The sequence below is a fragment of the Amyelois transitella genome, chromosome 25 (genome assembly GCF_032362555.1).
Source record: "Amyelois transitella isolate CPQ chromosome 25, ilAmyTran1.1, whole genome shotgun sequence".
Classification (NCBI taxonomy): domain Eukaryota; kingdom Metazoa; phylum Arthropoda; class Insecta; order Lepidoptera; family Pyralidae; genus Amyelois; species Amyelois transitella.
Genome location: NC_083528.1, coordinates 2278754 through 2303892, shown reverse-complemented (window position 1 = coordinate 2303892; position 25139 = coordinate 2278754). Strand labels below are relative to the sequence as shown.

Genomic DNA, 25139 nt, shown 5'->3' with positions numbered 1-25139 from the left:
AGGTTGAAAAGATCATGGCTGGACGTCGCAAAAGATGATATGCGAGCCAATGGACTGAAATCCGAGGACGCCGAAAAACGGACAAAGTGGAGAGAGAGAAGTCGGAAGGCGGACCCCGGGCCCCGAAACACTTTTGTGAAGGGTACAACCGAGAACACGCAGAGATGAGAGAGAGTGATTACCAGATCCAATTCAAATTCAAAATTTTTATTCATTATTATAGGATTACTTCATATCGCTTAATAATTGTCAAAACGTATGGTTTAACAACATTGGTTGAAGTCAAATAAATTACTTAAAACTAAGTTTACTGCCGCTTCCAAGGGTCAGTGCAAAAGAAGCGATAACAAACTGCACTGCAGCATTTTCTTCAATATATTTTGGTTGTCATGGTACGTCATAATTTAACAACAACTAGGATATTATAAAGTTTTATCAAGATAGGGACAGTGGTATAAAAATAAACATTTTAAACGAAAATAATCATAGTGTTATCGTACAAAAATTTGGATATCATCATTTAGATTTTTATCTACCTGATGAATTAAAATCGTCAGCCCTCAAAACATAAGTATTATATATGTACATACGTACATAAACCACGCCTTTTTCCTAGAGGGGTAGGCAGAGACTACATCTTACCACTTGCCACGATCCCTACATACTTCATTCGCTTCATCCACATTCATAACTCTCTTTATGCAAGCTCGTCGGTTTCGGGTACACTTTGACCTGACCGTTTGGTGTTATATGTATATAATCGTCTTGATTATTATACTTTGCCTTGATTTAATCCCTTACGGGGTAGACAGAGCAAATAGGGCTTAATGGTGGCATTAAGATTTAGAAAGTGACAGGCTGCTAGCTTATGGCCAAAGTGAATCCCAAGTTTATAAGTCTTTCTCTTGATTGACTTTACAATACTACTCGTATATTTTTATCAGCATGGAAGCTGTTAACATTGTCGATTTTCCCCTCATTATTTTCCTGTTATTTTCTTTATTGCCTTATCGTTAGTTCGTCAGTATGTAACAGACCTGAATCCAAGGTCTTCTGTGAATACCCGCAGTGGGTAAGGCCGTCTTGTATAGACTTATATATATGCAGGATTATTTGTATATCAGCTGTCGCATTTACTTTCTTACACAGCCATTTTACTTCATTTTAACTTCCACGGTACCTACTTTTATTTATTTTTTTCGCCCGCGTGAATTTAGCGCCATTAACAAAAAGCGACGAATATAACGCCATCTACAAAAAAGTGACAAAATTATCACGTCCTGTAAAAGCTACTTTTTAGCGCTATATAACAAAAGAATACAGGTTTTTCGCAAATCCCACGGGAAGTTTTTACCGGGATGATAGGTGCCCTATGTCCTTTTCCAGACTCTTAATAATAAATTTTGAGAATATTGGTTCAATAGATAACTCGTTTAGAAGTAACAAACAAACAAATACACTACGTTTATAATATTAGTTTATGGATTACTTTAGATAAATTCAGACGTGATTATATGAAAAAAATTAAGGTAGAGAAGAAGACAAAATTTTTAACGAATTAATTGTTTTGTGTTTTAGATAAGTTTAATTTAATTTATTTTTTCTGTCACTTTATGACGCATGAACTTTAAAATCAAGTGCATGACATGATTTACATATTTTGTCAATCTTACTTACTTATGTACTTATTATGCTGATTACATAACATTGTCCTTGATCAGCGTTTGTTAAAATAGAGGTCACGTGATATTGAAAGAAAATCAACATGATAGCGTACGTTCAAAACATAGTATGATACATAATTTCACCAAAATGTTCAAGTGGTAGCGTGGCCGAGCGGTCTAAGGCGCTGGTTTAAGGCACCAGTCTCTTCGGAGGCGTGGGTTCGAATCCCACCGCTGCCAATTATTTTTGATTGTTCTTATTAATCATTATTTTGTTTTATTACTTTGTTTAGAAATCATTATTATTTATTTCTTATTAAATTTTGTTTTGTTTTAAAAAGAATTACGTAGATACTTGAACAAAATTTAAATTTGAAAGCATGAGAAAAGGAATAACTTCAATAGAATTTGTTACGTATCAATTTAAAAAACCTTTAAAAAATCTAGTCTGTAATTTAGACTCGAGTCTAAATGTGTGTTAGTAATCTCTTTAGTCCATGACCTAGGCCGCCTAGGTCACGCTCTAGGTTACGGTATTAAGTATTTTGTATTATCATGTACCTAACTATTTAAAAGAAATTTCTGGTTTTGTTTACGTCTACGATTACTTTTCTTGGAAGATTTCAAAGGGGACTTAAGTTTAAATTTAAGTAATACAATATTGTTTTATTAGTTATGCAAGAAACGTAAACAAAATGGCAATGTTCACGTGGCTTATATTTGCTACATAAATTTTGTAGGCGCTACATCTTCAGAAAATAATTTGAAAAAGTTTGTTTATTTTTATATGAACAATTGTATTTAAATATTCTTTGAACTAATATTACAAAATTTTAGTTATGTTCGCAGATGTTTTTATAAAATAACAAAAACATTTATTATCTGGGTACCTACTTAATTTTAAAATAAATAGGGAATGTTTAAACTGGAATACCTTAGTAAATTTAATATTGTCCACCTGATAATATTCATAACATGAAACGGATGATGACCACGTGGTGTCATTCAAAAACATTGTAATTGGACCACCACGCATAGATCTATCGATTTTAGTGTTCCGCTAATTGGAACACGAAATTAAACATAGGTAATAAAAAAAATATAAAAAAAATCACAGTCCAATCTATAATGTGCAATTTAAAAAAAAATCTACACACAACATCCATTATCACTTGTTTCTATAAGCACTTTTGCATTGCACTCGACGAAAATAATATTGCACTACATCTACACCATCTAATTCACTATTTCGTAACATTTCTTCAATTCTAACCACTCACCATTACATGGTCGCTAAAGATATTCGTCCGCACACTGAAAAAGCTGACGTCAAACTGCCGCTTATTACGGATTTCTGAACACGCAGACATTCGATTTTTGAAATGAAAACAGCTGGGACCAGCTCTACAAGAACTACCTTCCGATAGAAAGTTTATAATAACAATGGGTCTATCTAAGAAACAAGACAATCGAGCAGTCAAAGGTCACTGTCGCCTAGAAGTCAGAAAAGCGTACAATTTTGTTTCCACTTAAGTTTAACAAAATATATGCAGATGCACATTCAAATTAATAACCAGTTATTTTTTACATAAATATTTTAGTCAATTTAATTATAAAGAAAATAGACGCCATTTTAAGTGATGGCAGCGTGAAAATTCTTGCATACTGCGCATGCGTCGTGTTAAGGGCAAGGGTTATACACCTCGTTTGTCGAGACGAAAAAGATAACACATTTATTAGTTCCAAACTTCTTAAGAAATATGTTTCTAATAACACGGGCATTGCAATTACTTCAAAATATTCCCATTGAAAAAGTGCCTTTTCCCTTTACTTTACATATGTACCTATATCCCGTAAAGGGGCTGAAGACATGATACTTGTAGTGTGCGAGGACGAACCAGACACATTTTGGACCTAGACCTGACTTTAAATTAGGGGAGGGCTAAAACAAGATCACCAGACAACCTTGAGTTTCGTTGAGTCATTTGCTCTTTAAAAATTAGGATTTAAAAAAATTCTTTAAAAGGTACTAGTAAAGGTACTAGGTTCTTTATTAAATCGTGATATTTCGACCGTTAATGTACCTTTAGCGGTGCCTGACAGGATTTTCATGGTCGGTTCATAAGATTAGCCTCTTAGAACTTAACCTCTTTATATTATAAGTACACAGTTTAATTAGTAAACTTCACGTTTTTCTTTAGAAAAACAGATGGTACGGTATGTTTAGTTAGTAAGTTAATATCAACTACTTTACAGGCACTTATAAAGTTTATATACCTAATTATATTACAAAACCCCGTGTGGTTTATCGACACTTTAGAATAAAGTTGGATAAGATCCAAGCTATTTCATTACATTGGATGTAGTGAATGGCGAGGTGATAATCAACAACACATTCATCTGGTCGTGAAGGAAAACATTCTGTGTGTCAGCTGCTCTTTCTGCGAAAGTTTCAATTGTTCAAAAGTCAATCATGGAAAAGGACCAAATCTTATACATATGTACTATTTTTAATTGCTTATCAATGCGCTTACGGTGGGGTAAAACATCATCGGAAATAAACTTGCACGTTTAGGCAACTGAATATGTAGGTTATTATGATAAATTAGGGTTATTCTGCAAAGGATTGTGGAAATCATACGAGAGTCGCTTCGTGTAAAAAACCTAACTATGTAGGTACAAATTATGAACTTATTTAATTAATAATAATAATTTGTTTTGCAACGAATTGAAATTTCAGAACCACACGGGATTTGAACCACGAAAAGTTAATGTTATTTTAATTTTAGTAACTACTTACTTAAAATCAATGGTTGCCCTAAATCCTTCATAGAGACAATTTGCTGAGCCTTTCATTTCTATAGTTTACGCAAGTGAGCGAATTGAGCTGCGGTCTATATCTGGGTCAAGAATTATTATTGTACTTTTGAAAGGCAGACGTGCTCTGCTCTTGGTTATGCAAGTGGTTGGAAGGGCCGCTTTGCATAGTTTAACTTCCGTCCTGATGTAAATAAAAAAAAGATAGTATGTAGACTATTTGGTTTATATCGTCTGTGGTTTATGTGAGAACTTCAAGTTATAGAGACCTTTTTAATGTATCTTTATTTTAATTATCAATTATTTACATACTTTGCAGTAGGGACATATAATATAAATGGTTTGTAATTTCATTATTCAAAGCAGTATAACCCATCTGCCTTGAACGACAATTCGAAAAAACTTAATTTTTTTACTTTACATTGACAGCTCTGAATTTGTGACAATGACAAATAGCTGACAGATGAAGATTAATATGAATGACAGAAATACAAAATTGACGACGGGGGATAACGGCTGCAATTTACAATATATTTTTTTTTGCATAAAGTAAAACATATGCTTCCTAATGGACAAGAAAATTTAAAAGCCATGGATCCAAAGAATACACAAAAAAATCAGAAAAATAGTAAGTACAAGTAATTTCGATACAAAACGAATTACAAATAACGCTTTGATAATCAACAAAAACATTTGTTTTCAGAGTTTTTGAAGCTATCTCTAAAGAAAAACAGACTTGAAAATGATATTAAACTTAAGAAATTGAACCGAAGTCCCGATGTTATTATTCTTGACGAGTCGTTCGACAGATTTAGACCGGAATTTTCTAAAAATGTAAGTACCTTCTGATACCTAAACATTAATCACGTTATATTCGTTACGGGGTAGACAGACCCTTAAAGACTCAATGGCCACGTTCAATTAGAGAGCTTAATAATGGAATTGAGATTCAAATTGTGGTTTTACTTAGTTCAGGTTGCTAGCCCATCGCCTAAAAGAGGAATCCCAATTATAAAGACCCATCCCTCCGTCACCTTTTACGACATCCATGGAAAAGAGATAGTCCTATTCTTTTTTATATTGGTGCAGAGAACCACAAGGCCATGCTTTTTTTATCTAATCAAAAATAAACTAAACTAAAAATATTCATAAACCATTGTAACTGTAACCAAATTTAATATAATTTAACAGGTGCAATCATCTCCAAAGATTTACTCTCCGATAGTGATTAATGATTCATGTGATTTGTCTAATGAAAGTTTACCTAATGTGGTACTATGTGATAAGGAACCAAGCAAAAATGGCAACGTAAGTACATTATTTTCATATAACTAGCTGTGCCCGTGACTTCTACATGGAATAGTTATTTTGGGCATCATTAAAGCCCTCAAGGATGAATAATTTACCCCGTTTTTTTTACATTTTCCTTTGCTCCTAATTGTTGCATCATGATGTTATATAGCCTAAAGCCTTCCTCGATAAATGGTCTATTCAACAAAAAAAAAATTCGAATGTTCCTGAGATTAACACATTCAAGCAAACAAACTTTTCAGCTTTACAATATTAGTATAGATAATATTCTTCTTCTTCAACATTCTGGTGAAGATGGTGGCGGCTAGATTGGACGTGGACAGTGCTATTATAAAACACTGGACTCGCGTTCATCTAGCCAAAGACACCACACCGTCAATAAACTTTAATATAGATGTACTAACATAGTTATAAGTTCCTCTGTTACTAACACTATGGGCTATGCCTGCAATTAACAATAATTAAAGTCAGATTTTGCTATGCTTGTTCATATTATATTCAAAAACAAGAATTAAAATGACAATTCAATATAGTTATGTACTTACCTAGTTCAAATAAGTGTTTTTATTTTTTCAAGTTAGTACATGAAATAAACATAATGAAACTAAGTGACATTTTTATCTTACATATTTACTTAATTTAATATTTATGAGTGTGAAGGAAGCGGTAGAGGTCTGTAAGGATCGTTACAAATGGAAATCCATAGTCTCTGCCTACCTCAATGGGAAACAGGCGTGATTGTATGTATGTACTATGTATGTATGTGTATTTACAGATATCATTCAACAGTTCAATAGGAGAAATATCCATAATCGAAACGAAAGACTCCCGGCCGAGTATGGGAGGATGGTCGCCGGCGCAAAACATAATCCGGGCCACGCCCAAATACGATACCATCCCGTCCACACCGAAAGACGTAGCTAACGAATCATCAGAGCAATGTTCAATAAAGAAAATACAGCAGTCACAAAAGAAATTGCTCGACGACCTTTACGGGGAAACGTGGAAATCGATTCCGACACTTTTCAAAACTATAAAACAAAACTATACCAATTTCAATGGTGTTACGAAGAAATTGCAGTTTGATGATGATGATGAGAGTGACAAAGAGAATATTAGACTGGATTTGAAGAAGAATCGAGAGCTCTATTTGACAGGGTCCGATGCGAAACGCAAAGGGATGATGACTTTTGACTCGGAGAAAAAGTGTAAAAAGAAACTGTATACGGAAAAGGTGCCTAGCACTCCTGTGCCGAGTGTGAAGCCTGTTAAAACTCGTAATGCTAATAGCACTACTAAGAAGGTTAAGGGTATGTCTGTCACGGAGTTGGTGGCGTCAATGAGAACTGATGTAGACGATCTGGTGAAGAAAGTGGAGAAAGTAACCGTTGACGTGCCCAAGAAGATTAATAATGTGTGTGTGACCCCCGATAATGTGGTGAAAAGGCTGACTTTTGTGGGCTCTTTAGCTGGTAAGTGTACCTTTACCGTTCTTCCTTCTGGCTTTTAGTCCCAGTTGCAGCCTCGCCACTCTGGAGTGGAGCCTGGGGTATGCCTTTGACCATGGATCCTGGATTAAGTAAGTCAGGTTTTTACATGAAGCCCATCTTCCCTCCGCAACCTTTGCAAGAGAACCTAACCGGTATTGGATTGATTATGGTTACACATCCATTTGCCTGAATGTGCAGGTTTCATCACAATGTTTTCCCTCACTGTAGGAGCATCGGTTAGTATTCAAACCAATGTACATAACTTCATAAATAGTCAATGGTACATGGCCGAGGTGGGATTCGTACCTGTGTCATTCAGCGCATCACGCATTTTAAATGGGCATCTTACCTATTCGACCACCAACGCTGGTAAGAAAATCAATCAGGTTGAATAGATTTAGTAGTTATTTAGTGTGGTGTCTTTTAAAAACATCTTGAAAAATAAATTTACAACAAACATGCTGTTAAGTCATAATTACCGCACATTTCCAGTACTGCCCCCCGTAGTATGGAACGCGCGACGCCGTTTTTATCGCGCGAAATACTATGGCTGCCCTGTTTCACGCCATAATAAAATGCGAAACAGAGATAGTTTTTCGAGCTAAGACTGTTGGCTCGGTAAAAGGTCAGGTCAAGAGTGCCCGATGTCAGGCTTGCATGATGAGAGTAAAAATGAATGAATCAAAAGAAGTATCCAATGATAGTAACCGCAAGTGAAAAGAGTCTACCCCTCCGGAAAAGAGATTTTATGTAAAACAATGTACCTCTCTTTCACAGACAACGTCCCAACATGGCGGTGTCACCCCGAAGCGTTCCAATACCGGGACAATTACAAGAGCACCCGGGAACAGCTGACGAGGAGATTGTACAAGGAGTTCAATGAGGTGGTGTTCGATAACGCTCTGGAGGAAGACATGCCTCTCCTGTGGGATGCCAAGTTGAGAAGTACTGCTGGGTATGTTCTTAAACTTTTTAAGTCATCCCCATTGTCGTATTAATTAGTTAACAAGAGTTTTTTTTTTTTTGGGACGAATTACACTGATTGAGTTAGTCTCGAAGTAAGTTCGAGACTTGTGTTACGAGATACTAACTCAACGATACTATATTTTATAATAAATACTTATATAGAAAAACATCCAAGACCCAGGCCAATCAGAAAACGTTCTTTTCTCATCATGCCCTGGCCGGGATTCAAACCCGGGACCTCCGATGTCACAGAAAAGCGTACTACCGCTGCGCCACAGAGGCCGTCACAGTTTCCTGTACCAAACAACAAACAAACCTGACTGCCAATCCAATACATACATACATACATATAATCACGTCTATATCCCTCGCGGGGGCGAGACAGAGCCAACAGTCCCGTAAAGACTGATAGGCCACGTTCAGCTATTTGGCTTTAAGATAGAATTGAGATTCAAATAGTGACAGGTTGCTAGCCCATCGCCTAAAAAAAGAATCCCAAGTATGTAAGCCTATCCCTTAGTCGTTTACGACATCCATGGGAAAGAGATAGAGTGGTCCTATTCTTTTTTGTATTGGTGCCGGGAACCACACGGCATGGACAAAAGGCGAACCCGGGCTCCTGTCCAGATAGTTTTGAATGTGCGTCTCCGGCGTCACTCTAAAGTCGGCCTTAAACCTTCAACAATACATCATAATACAATTTGAAACCCTATTTCACAGGACCACCACCAATCGCCTTCTGAAGAACTCCAAAGGCGAGCGAAGACGGACGTCCAGCATAAAATTGTCCACGAAAGTGGTGGACGGTCCGCAGAGGCTCCGGGACACGCTGATCCATGAGCTCTGTCACGCGGCCACGTGGCTGATTGATGGGGAACTCAGGGCTGGACACGGGCCCCTGTGGAAGAAGTGGTGAGGATTCAGTCTTCATATATATATATATAAGGACTAAGGTACATATATGTACTTTATATCTGACTAGCGACCCGCCCCGGCTTCGCACGGGTGCAAAATTATAAATGTTATTATACATAAAAACCTTCCTCTTGAATGAATCTACCTGTTACAAAAAACCGCATCAAAATCCGTTGCGTAATTTTAAAGATTTAAGCATACAGACAAACAGACTAAAATAGCGACTTTGTTTTATACTATGTAGTGATGAAAACTGTTATATTAATATGTGGTTATTAGCTGATAATCTAGGGAGATAAAATAAAATACGGAGCAATGAACAATGACCAAGCAAGTATATTGTAAAGTAACACAGAGTAAAAAGGATAACAGTGGCGACATCTATGATAGGTTTTCATATGTCGCGTTCGCAACATTGTCTGCGTTCATAATTTCAACAATATCTGGCAAAGTTGCTCCTATTTTCAGGGTTGAAAAGCCGTGTGGTTTCCGGCACCAACAGAAAAATAAATAGGACCACTCCGTCTCTCCTTCCTATGGATGTCGTAAATGGTGACTAAGGGTAAGGCTTATAGACTTGAGGTTCTTTTAGGCGACGGGCTAGCAACCTGTCACTATTTGAAGCTTGATTCTGTCATTAAGCCAAATAGTTGAAGGTGGCCTATCAGTCCTTTCAAGACTATCGGCTCTGTCTACCCCGCAAGGGATATAGACGTGATTATATGTATATATGAAAAAGTCGAGGCACACGATCGAACTATGTACCAATGACTGTTTTCGAAGTTAACTGTGTACGTATGTTATGTAGGTACATACATTAGTTTGAATACTGACAGATTCTATTACGAAACTAATTACGAAGAACATTGTGAGGAAATCGGCTGAGGAAACTGAATGGTTACCATGATCGATCCAATACGGGTTAGATTTACCTGTAAAGGTTGCACACACACACACATACACATACACATGGTCACGTCTATATCCCTTGCGGGGTAGACAGAGCCAACAGTCTTGAAACAACTGAATGGCCACGTTCAGCTATTTGGCCCAATGATAGAATTGAGATTCAAATAGTGACAGGTTGCTAGCCCATCGCCTCAAAAAGAATCCCTAGTTTGGAAGCCCATCCCTCAGTCGCCTTTTACGACATCCACGGGAAAGAGATGGAGTGGTTCTATTCTATTTTGTATTGGTGCTGGAAACCACACGGCACTGTATTGGTGCCGGGAACCACACGGCAAGGCACACGGTACGTAAAGGTTGCGGTGGTCAGGTTCTCCATCAGCTGTTGGTTAGAAGGTCACAAGGTCAGCATACATACATACATAAAATCACGCCTCTTTCCCGGAGGGGTAGGCAAAAGCAAGGTCAGCATATTATGTATTAATTAAAAATGATTTAAGAACACACTTTTTTTTTTTTCATCCCCAGGGCGACACACGCTTTACGCAAATACCCGGAACTTGGCGAGATATCAAGGTGTCACGATATGCAAATACATTTCAAATACTCTTACAAGTGCACCAAATGTGGATACAGGTAATTCAATCACAATTAATTTATTATTAATTAGTTCTACATTCATTCATGTTTTTTTAATGTAGACAATGTGCATTCGTCCACGATTTAAATTTAAAAGATCTATACATATTTGCAAATTGACGTCCGATGAAAATGCTGCAGTGTATTTTGTTCCGCCGCTTCTTCTACACATGCGCTTTGGAAGCGGTTGTACTTAGTTATAATTAGATTTAAGTGATGTATCGTCAATAAGTGATACCTTGTATCCAATTTTGTAAAAAAAATCTATTCTATTCTATATAACAGATCTTCATATTAATCTTTTCGGATATTGTCAACATATATATATGTATAGAAAGCATACTGTATATAACTAACTTATATCATATAAGTACAGTTCAGCTTAATGATAGAATTGAGATTCAAATAGTGACAGGTTGCCAGCCCATCGCCTAAATGAAGAATCCCTAGTTTATTAGCGTTTATTAGCCTATCCCTTAGTCGCCTTTTACTACGTCCACGGGTAAGAGATGGAGTGATCCTATTCTTTTTTATATATTTATGCCGGAATCCATACGGCACTTATAACGCTCTATACGCATATTTACATACTAATTAACTACTTAATATAGATATGTGTTTATATATTTTGTATGTTTTTTTTTATAATTCCAGTATACACCGTCACTCTAAATCCATAGACGTGACGAAGAAATGCTGCGGCTACTGCCGTGGGACTTTCGAGCTGATCATAAACAAGAAGAATAAGGAGGGGGTGGTTGTGTCCACCCCGGCCAGAAAAGGTAGGCAGCACACTTAAGTAGCTCGCAAACATACATACATACATAAAATCACGCCTCTTTCCCGGAGGGGTAGGCAGAGACTACCTCTTTCCACTTGCCACGATCTCTGCATATTTCCTTCGCTTCATCCACATTCATAACTCTCTTCATGCAAGCTCGGCGGTTTCGGATACTTTTGACCTGACCCTTTACCAGGACGTCCTAAATTTGATCAAGATACGTTCGTCTAGGTCTTCCCACTCCGACCTCGCAAACAATTGGTAGGTACTTTAAACAGAAATTGATGGGTGTTCAGATATCTTCGACTTGAGTTAGTGCCGTGTGGTTCCTGGGTCAAATAGAAAAAAGAATAGGACCACTCCATCTCTTTGCCATGGATGTCGTGGAAGGCGACTAGGGAATGGTTATAAGCCGACCCCTTAGTCACCTTTTACGACTTGTAAACTTGGGATTCTTGTTTAAGGTAATCGGCTAGCAATTTGTCTGAATCTCAATTCCAACTTTAACCCATACGGCTGAACGTGGCGTCACGTCAGTTTTTGTGTGACTGTTGGCTCTGTCAACACCGTAAGAGATGACGACGTGTTTGTATGTATATGTATGTATGTATAATAATAGTCTAGAACTAGCTGTGCCAAGATTGCATGAAGAGTTATGAATGTGGATGAAGCGAAAGAAGTATGCAGGGATCGTGGTAAGTGAAAGAAAAATGTAGTCTCTGCCTACCCATATGGGAAAGAGGCGTGATTTTATGTATGTATGTTATATATGTAAAGAAGTGGTAAGTCCTGGTGAATGTGACTTCGCAATCATAGTATTTATACATACATACATACGTCTATATCCCTAGCGGGTTAGACAGAGCCACCAGTTTCGAAAAGACTGATAGGCCACGCTCAGCTGTTTGGCTTAGTGATAGAATTGAGATTCAAATAGTGACAGGTTGCTAGCCCATCGCCTAAAAGAGGAATCCCAAATTTATAAGCCTATCCCTTAGTCGCCTTTTACGACATCCGTGGGAAAGAGATGGAGTGGTCCTATTCTTTTTTTCATTGGTGCCGGGAACCACACAGCAATTTCTAAAATTCTATCATTAAGCCAAATGGCTGTACGTGGCCATTCAGTCTTTTCAAGACTGCTGGCTCTGTCTACCCCGCAAGGGATTTAGACGTGACCATATGTATGTATGTATGTATTATTTATAGTATTAATAATAATTAAACGCGCACGTAACTTACCTTTATTTCATGTCGGACTTTGCGAAACTGTTACAATGATCCGTGGCTATCGAGCGACATCACAACATTATTCGAAACTGAATAGAGATGAAATAATTTTATTTCAATTTTAAGGTGGCCCGAACGAGTTCGCCAAATACGTTAAGGAAAATTACGCCCAAGCGAAACAGGGCAGGTCACACGCTGACGTCATGAAGGTACTCGGGGAACAATTTTCTGCCAAAAAGAAATTAGCTACTACGCCAATCAATTTAGATAATTTATGAAAACTAATAATTTTGTATAAGAAAAATACATCGTGTTGTAATTTTTTATTTGACTTTTTAAAGGTGACGCAAAACGTGTAATGCGCAAAATGTACAAATCTTTTTGTGTACTCTATGTGCGTGTGATGTTTTGAAGATGTAGTTTTAATTATTCTTAACGAATATTATAACTTTGAAACGAGATGAAACGTGAGAATTGTTATTTTTATGCTTATTTTCTCATCAAATGCAATTTTGTATAATAAACGTAATATATAAAATTAATTAGAGTAAAAATCAATATCTGTCAAAATATTTGTAACAATTTTAAAAACCAACTAACGAGTAATGGGTAAGTATGGACTATTTTTTTTTGAATAATTTTAATTATTATTTTGGAAGGTAAGTATTTTTCATATTGATTTGAGGATATTATTATTATCTTTACAAAGACTGATAGATAGATATTTAAGACCATTGTACAGGTTACAATGAATTTTTGCGTAATTTTTTTTTAGGTACAAGTATTTATAAAATATATTCATTGCAAATGCTAGCTGTGTGTCTAATTTTTATATAACTAATAATGTAAAATATACGAAATATCATTTTGTATAAATATGTACATCGATTTGTTAACATTATATGCTATTTAGAAAAAAATGTCGTTATTGTGAAATTTTTGGATCATTAAAAATTAATATGTTTAGATAAATTTAGTAAAACATTGTACATTTATTTGTTTATTGATATTTTCTGTGACGTGATTATAAGAAACCTAATTTTTAATTAAGTTTGTATTGTTACGGCTTAGATAGTAAATAACGTGCACTTATAAAATTAATGTTATATTTTCATAAGGTAAATGCATTTTTATTTCACATTATTTATGTCTTGGGTTTGACTAACCTGATTGTCCGTGTTTCGAAAGCACACAAAGTTGAGTAAACTTATATCGCTGTAGAAATCGAGTGATAAAACTGACCCTATTTATAAAATACAAGCTTTGAGTTAATTATTTGAAAGAATAATTTATCGATCAGTTATTGTCATTTTTTAATAGGAATGGTCTCTTTCACGGTGGATTCACAAAAGGTCTAACTACAGACTGCGTTTCTAAAGTACGAGTATATACCTATATGATGCTTGGGAGAGAAAGCAAAACGCTATTGGTACCTTTTGTGATCTCTCCAAAGCATTCGATTGTGTGGATCGTCACAACATTACTGCGTTAAAGGAAAAAAGCTCTTAAGTAAGTAAAAATATATTTATTATCTATATATTAATATTGATTTTGGGGAAAGAAAATAAACTTGTGATTCATCTTGTAGGCGATGGTCTAGCAACCTGTCATTTTTTTGAATTTCAAGTCTATCATTAAGCCATAACTGAACGTGGCCTTTCAGTATTTTTAAAACTTGATTCTGTCTATCCGGAAAGGGATATAGACGTGATTATATATGTCATTATGAGAAATTTAAGGGTTTTCAATAAAACATCATATTTAATACAGTTTTTTATTTATATGTAGGTGTCAATTTCATTTTGTTAAATCATACAGTCTTGGAAATATTAAAAAAAGGTATAATTTACAACGAAATTGAACGCGTACGTCCTTTCAAACTGGATACTATACAGTAATCCCATAAATATTTACAGTCTTAAAAGTAAAACAATAAAATTAAAAAGTGGCATTCATATGGAAGATCTCCATACATATAGGAATAATAATTATTTACAATTTATAGGACAATATTCCTTTAATAGTACAACGCCACAAAAAGAAATCACACAATTTCAGAACAATGATGGTATAATTATTATTCTTTTTTATTTTTATAAATATTCTTAGTATTTCACTAGTTTATACAATTATATTTATTTTCTATCTATTGTGAAGTGCCAACATTTATTACACAATATCTTTTTTAACAATATTGTATTGTATAGTGTACACAGTCATATTTATGAAAATCTGCTGCTTTGCATGCAATAATGTAACAAAAATGGCAGTCATCTAAGAGTTAATTTGTTAAAAATTTACAAAATTCACTCATAGATAATGTTCCAACATAAAAAAAAATTAAAATGTAAATTAGCAAAGTGAGGACGAGACCTAACGCAAAATGTGAAAAAAATAAGTATTCTCCTTTCTCAGTTTTAGCATTTTGCTCATTGTACATTATGCGTGCAAAACATTTTAATGAAATTTATGATATTTAATTTTTTAATTAAAATATTTATGGCAGGATGTCATGACACTGACTAGGCTGAAATTATACAGGATGGCTTTTAAACACCATAAAATTTTCAGATTAACTTTAACTTATGTTTATTTGTATTTATTTTTAAAAGTTATCATAAAAATCGATCAGATTCATGAACTTGGTCGGAGAAATTTCGCTGGTGTTATAAAAGTTACCCGGTATTTGAGCTATCGCACGTAACATACTGGTAACGCCGTAGGAATTAGGCAGATTTATACATCAGTTCTATATTAATTGTATGACACGAACAAATACTTGGTACGACGATAAATGTCGTAAAATTAAAGTATTATTTTTTAGATAAATTATACGAAAGAGTAATATTTTAAGTGTTTTAAATAATCAAAAAGATTACGTCAATTAGACAGCAAAAATAATCTATTTTAACGCCTTTGTTGAGAAAACTTATTATGAGACAAACTGATTTTACATTAAATATTTAAACAGATGTTATAAAAATGGTTTATTGTAGCGTAACGTGATATAATATTAATTTAACATAACATTCCGAATAATAATATTTAATATTTTTTATTTACTTTTAAAATTTTATCTAAATACTTTGTCGTATGAATAGTGAAAGTGGAAAACATAAAAAAGATATCAAAGGGTTTATTTAGCTTTCAGATAATTTATATTTTACCTGACAAGATAGGCCTAGAAGACAGTGCTTACTATTTATTCTGATATTATCTTAAATAACATGGACAGATTTGTTTCAAACAAAATCATTATATAGATATCACATATAGTTAAATCGTTAACATATTAAATATATTGGATAATAGTATTATACATATGTTGTGGGTACTATATCCTATTTTAAAATTCAATATAAGATGTGACCGTCGTGTTTACCTAATTTTACAATGTTTTTTTTTTCATATTAAAACCCGAAATCTGTTTTATTTACTGATAAGTCCGAGGAAGTTCAAAATTATTACTCCTCAGTAACAATACGTCGTCGATATAAATTTAATGAATATATTAAATCGACTTCAGTGACATTTATTCTAATATTTTACTTACAATTTTGTCCATTACACAATAATTTAAGATAACAGTCCAATGTTACATTAATAATATTTGTATTAAATGAATTTGGCATCATCAGATGGATCTGGAAAAACTCCAGACTCAAATATAAGCATTAATCTTTCTTTGATATTTTTACAAGCTATTAAACGACATTCAGTGCTTATAATGTAATATTTAGTCTCATTTAATTTCAAATTTAATGGCGTTATAATAAGACGGCGACACTTATTTTTACAAACTAAGTCTAACTGGCTATGTACATGAGGCCGTTATAATAGTCTTAAATATCGTGTAGTCCTAACTATTTTAATATACATTTATAATATACATGATTAGACGTGCAACGTCGAAAGCTTTACGTATTGACAGGCTAAATGCTTGGCAAGCAATCGCCTTCATATCAAAAACTAAGATTTTCTGCCGCGTGCGACAGATTGATAGTGAATCAGGTTTGCGAAGGGTCATCTTCTAGCGGCCGAAACCTAACAAATCCATTTTGAGCAACCAGCATACTGTTCCCGTCTGCTTCGGGGTTAACCTCATCCTGAGGTTGAGAGTATGACGCTTCATAACCACAGTTCCTGGGAGCAGGCTGTGGATTAGCTAGGGCATTAGGGTAATTCCTATCATTAGGATCTTCGGTGAAACCGTACATGTCAGTAGACTTAGGTCGGTCAGGGAATCCACTGTTCTTGCCTCGCTTTTGACTACCACTAGAGTTCACCATCGATGTGGACGGAGAATTCCTACGCTGGGAATTTCTCACTTGCTGGCATGGACCGAAACTTCTGTTAGGATTCAAAGTTTGGATGCCAGACGCGTGGTAGGACGCGTTCTCGGTGTTGTAATTACCGTACTCGTCAGGCAAATGCGGCTGATGGTAATGATGTTCCATTGAACCGTCGTACCCTAGAGTCATGCTATTCTGTGCTATCTTGTTCTTTGCTCTGTGCTTTTTACGAGGATTACTATTTGTTCTAGAAGATACCCTGTCGTATGACATATGTTTAAAATTATGCGAACTGCGGTTCGATCCGCCATTATAATTTTGGTTCTTCATGTCCCTTATAAAGTCGCTGTTACTGGGATATTGTATGACATTATACTCGTGATCCATTGGATCGTCTCCTTGTAGAGACTGGATGGCTGGATCACAATTAGAATAATGGTCATCTGAAACCGATTCCATACCATTATACGCGACCATGTTTGGGTGGTGTTTGATCAAATGATTGGTCACACCTTGGCTTGAAGTAGCGTTACTTGACTCGGTCGTGGAACTGCTGTGGCCAGCATTTGCTATCGAACTATGTGCCGAATAGTTTTCAGTTCCTGAATTATTGTCGCAATTTCCTGTAAGTGTGTTGAGTTGAAATCTCTGGTGGTCTATTGGTGTACAGAATTGGTCCGGCATGGCGGGGTGATGACCAGCGCCTTCGTAAATAGGCTTCCCTGTTCTGTGCGTGTATGTATGAAGGTTGGTGTTGGTGCTGCATATTGTTGGGTAATCAGATTCAAATTGGTCGTTACTGGAACCGGCCGCACAAGGGAACAAACCCAGACCAGACAATTTATTGCCGTCCGCTTTCTCTTGCTGTAAGGACGCGACAATGCTGACTTTCAAACTAATGACCCACGATATAAGAGCAATTATCGTGATTTCAATGAATCTGAGTGCGGATTGGTATCCCCACTGCAACCAGTCCAATTTCGCCATGTTCACTTGGTTTATACCAAAAATGCCGAAGATTTGCAAGATTGCCATCAGAATGAAAAGCAACGCCGTGGCTAAATTGATCTGTATAGCTTGATACAAATTCTGAAAACCGTTCACATACGTGTGACTCTTTTTCTTAAGAACAGACTTGAGCATTTTATATACATAAAGGTAGCACAGCCCCAAAGTTAGGCATGCCATAATAAATATTATTTGACAAGTTAGACCTAATACCCTTTTTTCAACTCCGTTCGGAGCCCTATAAATTGTATTACTATTTTCAAAGATATGCAACATTAAACACGATAATACGTGGAGTATGCCTCCCACAATGATTGTTCTAGCACGGAACAAGAAGGAGCAACACGTATTCTTAAAGTTAATACTAGTGGTTAGCAGGAACAATGTGGTGCTAGCGAATGCTATGCTCAAGAAAATGTCTGGCACATGAAGCAGGATCTCGTTGAAGAACACTGGCAACGAGCTGTTTATATTATAAGGATCGTAACACATATAGAATATTCTCATCAAACACACAGATACCAAGATCAAATGCAATATTATGAAATAGTACTGCGTAAACAGATGCGTGAATCTATTGTAGAAAAATATCTTAAATATAGAATATACAGCTAATATTGTGAACATAACTGTTGCTAAATAAATGTGAACATTCCAAGCGAACGGCCAGCTGACACCAGGCCTCTGCACCGGGCCATTATTCTTAGGATCCTGTTTCAAGATCTTCTTATCAGAATTTACGTTCGCTAAGTTGTGATATCTCTCTGTAGACATTTCTGGGTCCCTCAACTCGAAGCCGATCGTCGTGGCCGGCGTGTAACTATCATCTCTACCACTATCATTCTTATTTTCCTTATTTGTCGAATATTGGAGATTCCTTCTCGTATTTGTTTCTCCATTTTGATCTACTATAAGGGGTCTATCTAAATTATTCATTTCTGGGTCTAGCACGGCTAGTACTGACCCTTCAGTTGACATGTCCCTACTTGTGTCACTAAGAGTGACACCAGCATCTTTAGTGACGTAGATATCACTTTTAGATGTTCTCTCCTGATTGTGCTGAGGTTTTGCTGTAACCGTTCTTAGTAGCACATCAGGTATGTCCTCTTTTCGGCCATTAGAACCAGATAGTATTCTTGATATTGTCGGTATATTCAGTGAATGCGGCACCGTAAAGTTCGCTTGGTCTGTCCCGTGCTTAACATCATCCAATTCGTCAGGCTGAAACAAAAAGTTTGTCAAATTAAACAAAGTAAGTACTGGTAGGTACTAAGAATAACTTCATAATACAGAACGATATCAAAATTTGGCAGCGAAAAACCTTTCTAATTACACAATAAGACTTCTTTAAAAGTTTCCGACACATAATTTGAGTTGACTGCGGAGTTATTTGCAAATTAAGATTTTTGCCATGTGAATTCTTACCTTGTGGCTTGGTGTGTTGAGTGCTTTTTTCTTCTGCGGCTCAACGCCTGCGGGGGGCAGAGGTGGTGCTGGGGGCGGGGCGGGCACTTGAGGTGAGGACGTCTCCTGAAATTATTGGGAATTTTCGGTGTTTCAAGTGTTCGATTAGGAGCCGGCGTCGAGGGCACCGCTTGTCGAATATTTTTACATATTGAACGGACGTGAGGAAGACGAAAGCGAGCCTTGGTCCTTCGAAACAGGATATGTTTTGGAATGACAATGTTGATCATACATTATTGATGTTCCGAAAGTGATTGTTGTGAGCCAAATAGATTTAGTTTCATGGTTATCTAAATAAAGTTATGGTAATGTAATCATAACTAAGGTAACTTCACACTTGAGGCCAATTATCATTAACATAAATATGCCGTGTGGTTCCCGGCATCAATAGAAAAAAGAATAGGATGACTCCATCTCTTTCCCATGGATGTCGTAAAAGACGACTAAGGGATAGCTTAAGGCTTATATATACTTGGGATTCCTATTTTAGGCGATTGGCTAGCAACCTGTCACTATTAGAATCTCGATTCTATAATTAAACAAAACAGCTGAACGTGGCCTATCAGTCTTTTGACGACTGCTAGCTCTGTCTACCCCGCAAAGTCTATATCAGACGTGAATATATGTTATGTTAAAAATATTGTCGATTCCCCTCTACCACATAACATCAAACTGAGTGATAAACAGACAACATACAACGGGAACTACTATTTTTGTTTTGAAGTAACGAATATCCTCAAGTAGGTACAATAAGGTAAAATTGCCATTTGTACCTGTCCAGGCGGTCTGATCGGAATCCGCTCGTGGCCGGGGCCGAGGGACGGCGGCGGGATGGGTCGCCGGTTGAGGTAGTTGTTACCGTCTGTGTTTGTGCCTGTAACAAAAAAAAAATGTCATATTGAAAAGAAAATATATTTACGGTGGTAACGCAAAAAGGAAGAAGATTAACTCATCAATACTATTTTATAATTAATGAGGTCTTACGATGATGTGTGACCATGATCGATCCAATACGGGTTGGGTTTACCCGCAAAGGTTGCGGAGGTCAGATGGGAGTCGCTTCGTGTAAAAACCTGGCTCCTCCACAGAGTGGTGAGGATGCAACCGGGACTCAATCCAGAAGACTGTTTTATAACAAATAAATATAAAAATATCTATGTCAATCTGAAATGTTAATTAGAATCTTGAATAGGTCAAGAATGACGGCAGTGAAGTGCTTTAAAATAACCACACGAGAATTATAATTACTAGATGGCTTTTTATGTTCATATACATATATATCATAGGACTTAAATAACATTTATATGTTTTCCTATTATAAAGAATACAATTTTTAAACATTTGTAAACATGAAATCAAAAAATATATAAGTCATAAAACCACCCACAAGAAAAATATCCTTATATACGCAATAAGATAACATACACGTAGAAAGATTCAGTGATACTGAATAAAAAATGGTTTCGGAGACAGGTCCCTGCAGACAGCCCTCATTTGAATTTAGATGCAAAGGTCAGTAGGTGTAGCCATTGTCAGAAGGAAACTTATTTAACGAGGGTCCTGCATGAGAAGCCCTTTGTACCGTACATATACAATGGCCGTGGGTTTAAAGTCTTTTGTAGAACATGTTCAGATTTGAGAACATGAAGTTAAATGGACATCTATGTAGGTATGATAGTAAATTTTGAAAGGAATTTGTAGTCTGACGGTTGAAAGTTAATGTCAATGAAGCCAAAGAAGTATGCAGGGACCGTAGTAAGAAGAAGGATGTAAGTCTCTAGATTTTACGTATGAATTAGAAAATAATAAATTTTCATCTAATTAAAATGTTTCTGAAACTTATTTTTATACAACTCATTTGTGGTATGTAAAATGTGAATTCTCCGTCAGATCCATTAACATGTATACAGTCCTCGTAGCATGGGCAACTACCGCTGTTTCGCTTTTTATAAAGACGTGAAAACGGGACAGCGATAGTTTTTCGCGCATTAAAAATGACGTCGCGCGTGCATCTTGAACTTGGGTCTAATACCATAACCACTCGACCGAAGTTCTTATATCCTAATCAATGGCATCTCAATCTTCATATGTGCTTACCTCTGAGTGTAGGCTTATCAGCGAACGGGTTCCTGTACTCCGGTGGCAGAGGGGGGGTGAAGAAGGCGCGCCCGGGGGGTGCGTACGAGGGCACCGCCCCTCCCCCCACCCCCGCCAGCAACGACGCGCCGTGGTGCTGTGGTGGTCTGCGGACAAGAATTGTGAAACTGTAGTGAACCTTTTCCGAAAATTGCCGAATACATACATACATATAATCACGTCTATATCCATTGCGGGGTAGACAAGAGCCAACAGTCTTGTAAAGACTGATAGGCCACGTTCGTAAAATTACCGAAAATGATTAAATTTTCAGTTTACGAAACTAAGAAATAGAATTTTCTTTTGAAATAAGTACAGCTCTTGTATAAAGTTTCTTCTCGGTATAAGTTCTAGTTGTATTTTTTTTTCTTAAACGTAAACAAATATATGTATTATATATGGTCCTGTATTATATATGGTCCTTACATATGAAATTGGCGTTAAAAAATAATATTATAAATAAAACTAGTAATAAATTCTAAGTCCGTCTATTTGGGTCAATCTTGGATATCAATCTAAAGTCATTAATCTTCAAGGAACGGGAGACGCCGCGCGACAAGCTTGTTGATACGATAAGTTCAATATCGTATCGGTATAGATTTTATCATTCAGTTTTTCACGAAAGTCGACGACCCTACCATTAATAGGATTAGCCCTACGCTTGAAAGGTTCCTGGTTCGATAAAATATGTTTTCCGCTATATAAACAGGGACATAAAAGCACAACAATACTGTAAAAAATAAATACAGGTAACTCGAAGTATAGAGTGTAGAACCATTTGCTGAGTTTAGCTGGGTGTCACTTCGTGTAGGAATAATCCTGACTTCGAGATATCAGCTGATAGGCACTTTGTTAATTTTTTCTTTGCCACCAAACAAGCACGAACGCATGAATAGAAAAACTGCCGCGATAAATTTACATTTTTGTCGTCTTGTCCAAAATTTAAACTGGACTTTCTAAATTTGAATGTGGCTACACAGCCTAAAAACTGGTATATCTTGACCTCTCATCTATAGAATAATTGTGTGATAACAGAGGTCTATGTTGGTGATGGTCTGGTATGGAAATGACAAAAATTGGCAATATGCCATGCCTCTATTCGTCCGCTTTATTTTCAGTACTCGCGCCGCATTTTAATGATCTCCCGCTTTTGCAAAATAAACCACAATTTTGTACCGTTTTAACAAGCGTCCATTTTGTATTAATACCAACTAATTGGTTGCATAGAACGTATAGTACGTTCAAAACAAATCTTAGCAAAATAGTATTGAAAATAAGTCAAATTAGTCGTTTAGTTTCGCTACCCGATCATAGATGGCGCCATACAAAATGGATGCATCAGAATAACATTTTTTATTATGAAAAAGCTTGCATACTGTTATATTGTTACTTTTTTTATTCCCTAATTAAAGCTTAATCCATAAAAAAATAAACATTTATTTACACATAAAACAATTTTCATGGTTACTGAAGACTTGCGTTGCGACTACTCACCGCTAGATGGCACTTCTATTCAATAAAATAAGTGTTAAATCGGGAATATTTTTGTAAAAATTAGTTTTTATAACATGTGAAACTAGTCTTTATTTATGTATGAATATCATTTTAATATCAATTTCTAGCCTAACTATATGTTTATTGTCATGCTTACTTTGTGACATTATTAGAACATTTTTTATTAGATCTTTTATCATTTTTATAATGAATCTCTATACTATATGTAGTCATATTGAAAACTTATTTAATCGCCGTTATATATGTATGAAATAGATACAGAAGTTTAGAATAATTCATGTTGCACTGAGAATTTCCTTTGTCGAGCCACTGAGAAAGTTGCTACGAACTATTTTATATGGAATTGCATCGTACAAACTTATTTTAGCACTGACAAGCATAAACGAGATTATTAAAACTGCATAAATAATATTTGTAGAAAAGAATCTAGTGAGAGATAGGCTTGTTTTGACTTGGGATACCTCTTGTAAGCGATAGGCTAGCAACCTGTCACTATTTGAATTTCAAGGAGCCATACAGCTGAACGTGGCTTTTCAGTCTTTTTTGTGACTCTTGACTCTGTCTACCCCGTAAGGGATATAGACGTAATCTATTTTTTGTTTGAACGCGCTAATTTCAGAAACTACTGGTTCGAATTGAAAAATTTGTGTTGAATATACCATTTATCGAGGAAGGCTTTAGGCTATATGACATTACGCTGCAACTATTAGGAGCGAAGAAATAATGGAAAATATGAAAAAAAAACGGGGAAAATTATTCATCCGTGAGGGTTTCAATGATGCCCAAAATAAATATTCCGCGCGGACGAAGTCGCGGGTACAGCTAGTATGTTATATGCTGTTTTCAATATAAGTAATATCATTTCGTCGCCACAAAGGTTCGGCGGGCAGGTGTGTCCCAATTGCATGCCAATTTCCTGTGTAATATTAGACGGAGATCCTTTTGTACTGGGCTTAACAACATCACTACCTACACCCGCGGCTTCGTTCCAGTGGGAATTTCCAAAAAAAATATATCTATTCTTTTTTATATTGGGTGCCGTGTGGTTCCCAGCACCAATCAAAAAAGAATAGAATCTCTTTCAAATGGATGTCGAAAAATGTAAATGACTAAGGGATAAGCTAAATAGTGACAGGTTGCTAGCTCATCGCTTAAAAGAAGAATCCCAAGTTTATAAGCCTATCCCTTATTCGCCTTTTACGACATCCATGGGAAAGAGATTAGTGGTCCTATTATTTTATTCTATTGGTGCAGGGTACCACACGGCACTATATATTAAGTATTGTTGTGTAAGTAAGCCAATACAAATGATTCCAATTTACTATGTAACTCACTCGACGTGGTTTATCGAAATGTTTATTTATACATGGGAAATATTAGTATAAATAATATACGGAATTCAGATCACGGTAGAAATGTTAATATATATTCTCTTAAACAAATATTTCCGCCAAAATCAGCCTTTAAAATTTTAATTAAATACCAAAAGTAATTAAGAATTACCTACGAAGGATTTCAGCATTAACATTTTGACAGTGTTATTAATGTTTACGAGATAAACGGTAACACACCAGCAGTGACAACCCTTCAAATATATTGTTCCCGTTTTATTTTCGGGTTTTGTACGTACTTTTTAGGCACGGATGGAAATATTTGTGTTTCTTCTCTGCAAGGAGAATAAAATCTAATACATTCATATAATCACGTTTTTATCTTTAACGGGATAGACAGAGCCAATAGTCTTCAAAGGACTGAAACGCCACGTTCAACTGTGTATAGCTTAGGTACCGTTGGAACTGAGATTAAAATAGTGACGGGTTACTATCCCATCGCCTACAAGAAAAACAACAACATAGCCTTTCCCTTAGTAGCGTTTTACGTATGACATCCATGGGAAACACATGGAGTTGTCCTATTTTAAAATGCAGGAACCACAAGGCATTGTCCATTTTTCGAGACTCTGGTACAAAAATCACGGGTGTACATTGAGATAAATGACTAGAAAAGG

General features: G+C 36.0%; 2 protein-coding genes and 1 non-coding gene across 7 annotated transcripts in view; 2 read left to right on the top strand and 1 right to left on the bottom strand.

Moving 5' to 3' along the window:
• Positions 1–1822: 1822 nt before the first annotated feature.
• On the top strand, positions 1823–1904 carry Trnal-aag (transfer RNA leucine (anticodon AAG)). Its single transcript has one exon. It is a non-coding gene; the product is annotated as a tRNA-Leu (tRNA).
• A 3073-nt stretch (positions 1905–4977) lies between these two features.
• LOC106142759 (germ cell nuclear acidic protein) lies at positions 4978–13607 on the top strand. Of its 2 annotated transcripts, XM_013344637.2 has the most exons (9): positions 4978–5109; positions 5185–5315; positions 5673–5789; positions 6568–7264; positions 8060–8237; positions 8969–9160; positions 10598–10705; positions 11363–11490; positions 12843–13607. In XM_013344637.2, the coding sequence occupies exons 1-9, from the start codon at positions 5040–5042 to the stop codon at positions 12992–12994; spliced, it is 1773 nt and encodes a 590-aa protein (XP_013200091.1). In that variant the 5' UTR covers positions 4978–5039; the 3' UTR covers positions 12995–13607. The 2 variants fall into 2 exon arrangements, with proteins under 2 accessions (XP_013200091.1, XP_060807539.1); XM_060951556.1 differs by lacking the exon at positions 5673–5789.
• Positions 13608–14482: 875 nt separating this feature from the next.
• LOC106142769 (uncharacterized) overlaps positions 14483–25139 on the bottom strand; it is a 537134-nt gene continuing 526477 nt past the window's right edge. For all 4 annotated transcript variants that reach the window (XM_013344648.2, XM_060951672.1, XM_013344649.2 and 1 more), the window contains 4 exons: positions 21578–21723; positions 20254–20354; positions 19442–19546; positions 14483–19237 (listed from right to left, as the gene is read on the bottom strand). In XM_013344648.2, coding sequence (XP_013200102.1) covers positions 16724–19237; positions 19442–19546; positions 20254–20354; positions 21578–21723 — 2866 coding nt within the window. In that variant the 3' untranslated portion in view covers positions 14483–16723. The remainder of the gene's footprint in view (positions 19238–19441; positions 19547–20253; positions 20355–21577; positions 21724–25139) is intronic.

What these genes read in the sequence shown, in the direction of transcription:
- LOC106142759 (XM_013344637.2), top strand. Translation starts at nt 5,040, where the DNA reads ATGCTTCCTAATGGACAAGAAAATTTAAAAGCCATGGATCCAAAGAAT. An exon ending in ACAAAAAAATCAGAAAAATA is followed by an intron (nt 5,110 to 5,184) that starts GTAAGTACAAGT and finishes ATTTGTTTTCAG; the next exon opens with AGTTTTTGAAGCTATCTCTA. An exon ending in AACCAAGCAAAAATGGCAAC is followed by an intron (nt 5,790 to 6,567) that starts GTAAGTACATTA and finishes GTGTATTTACAG; the next exon opens with ATATCATTCAACAGTTCAAT.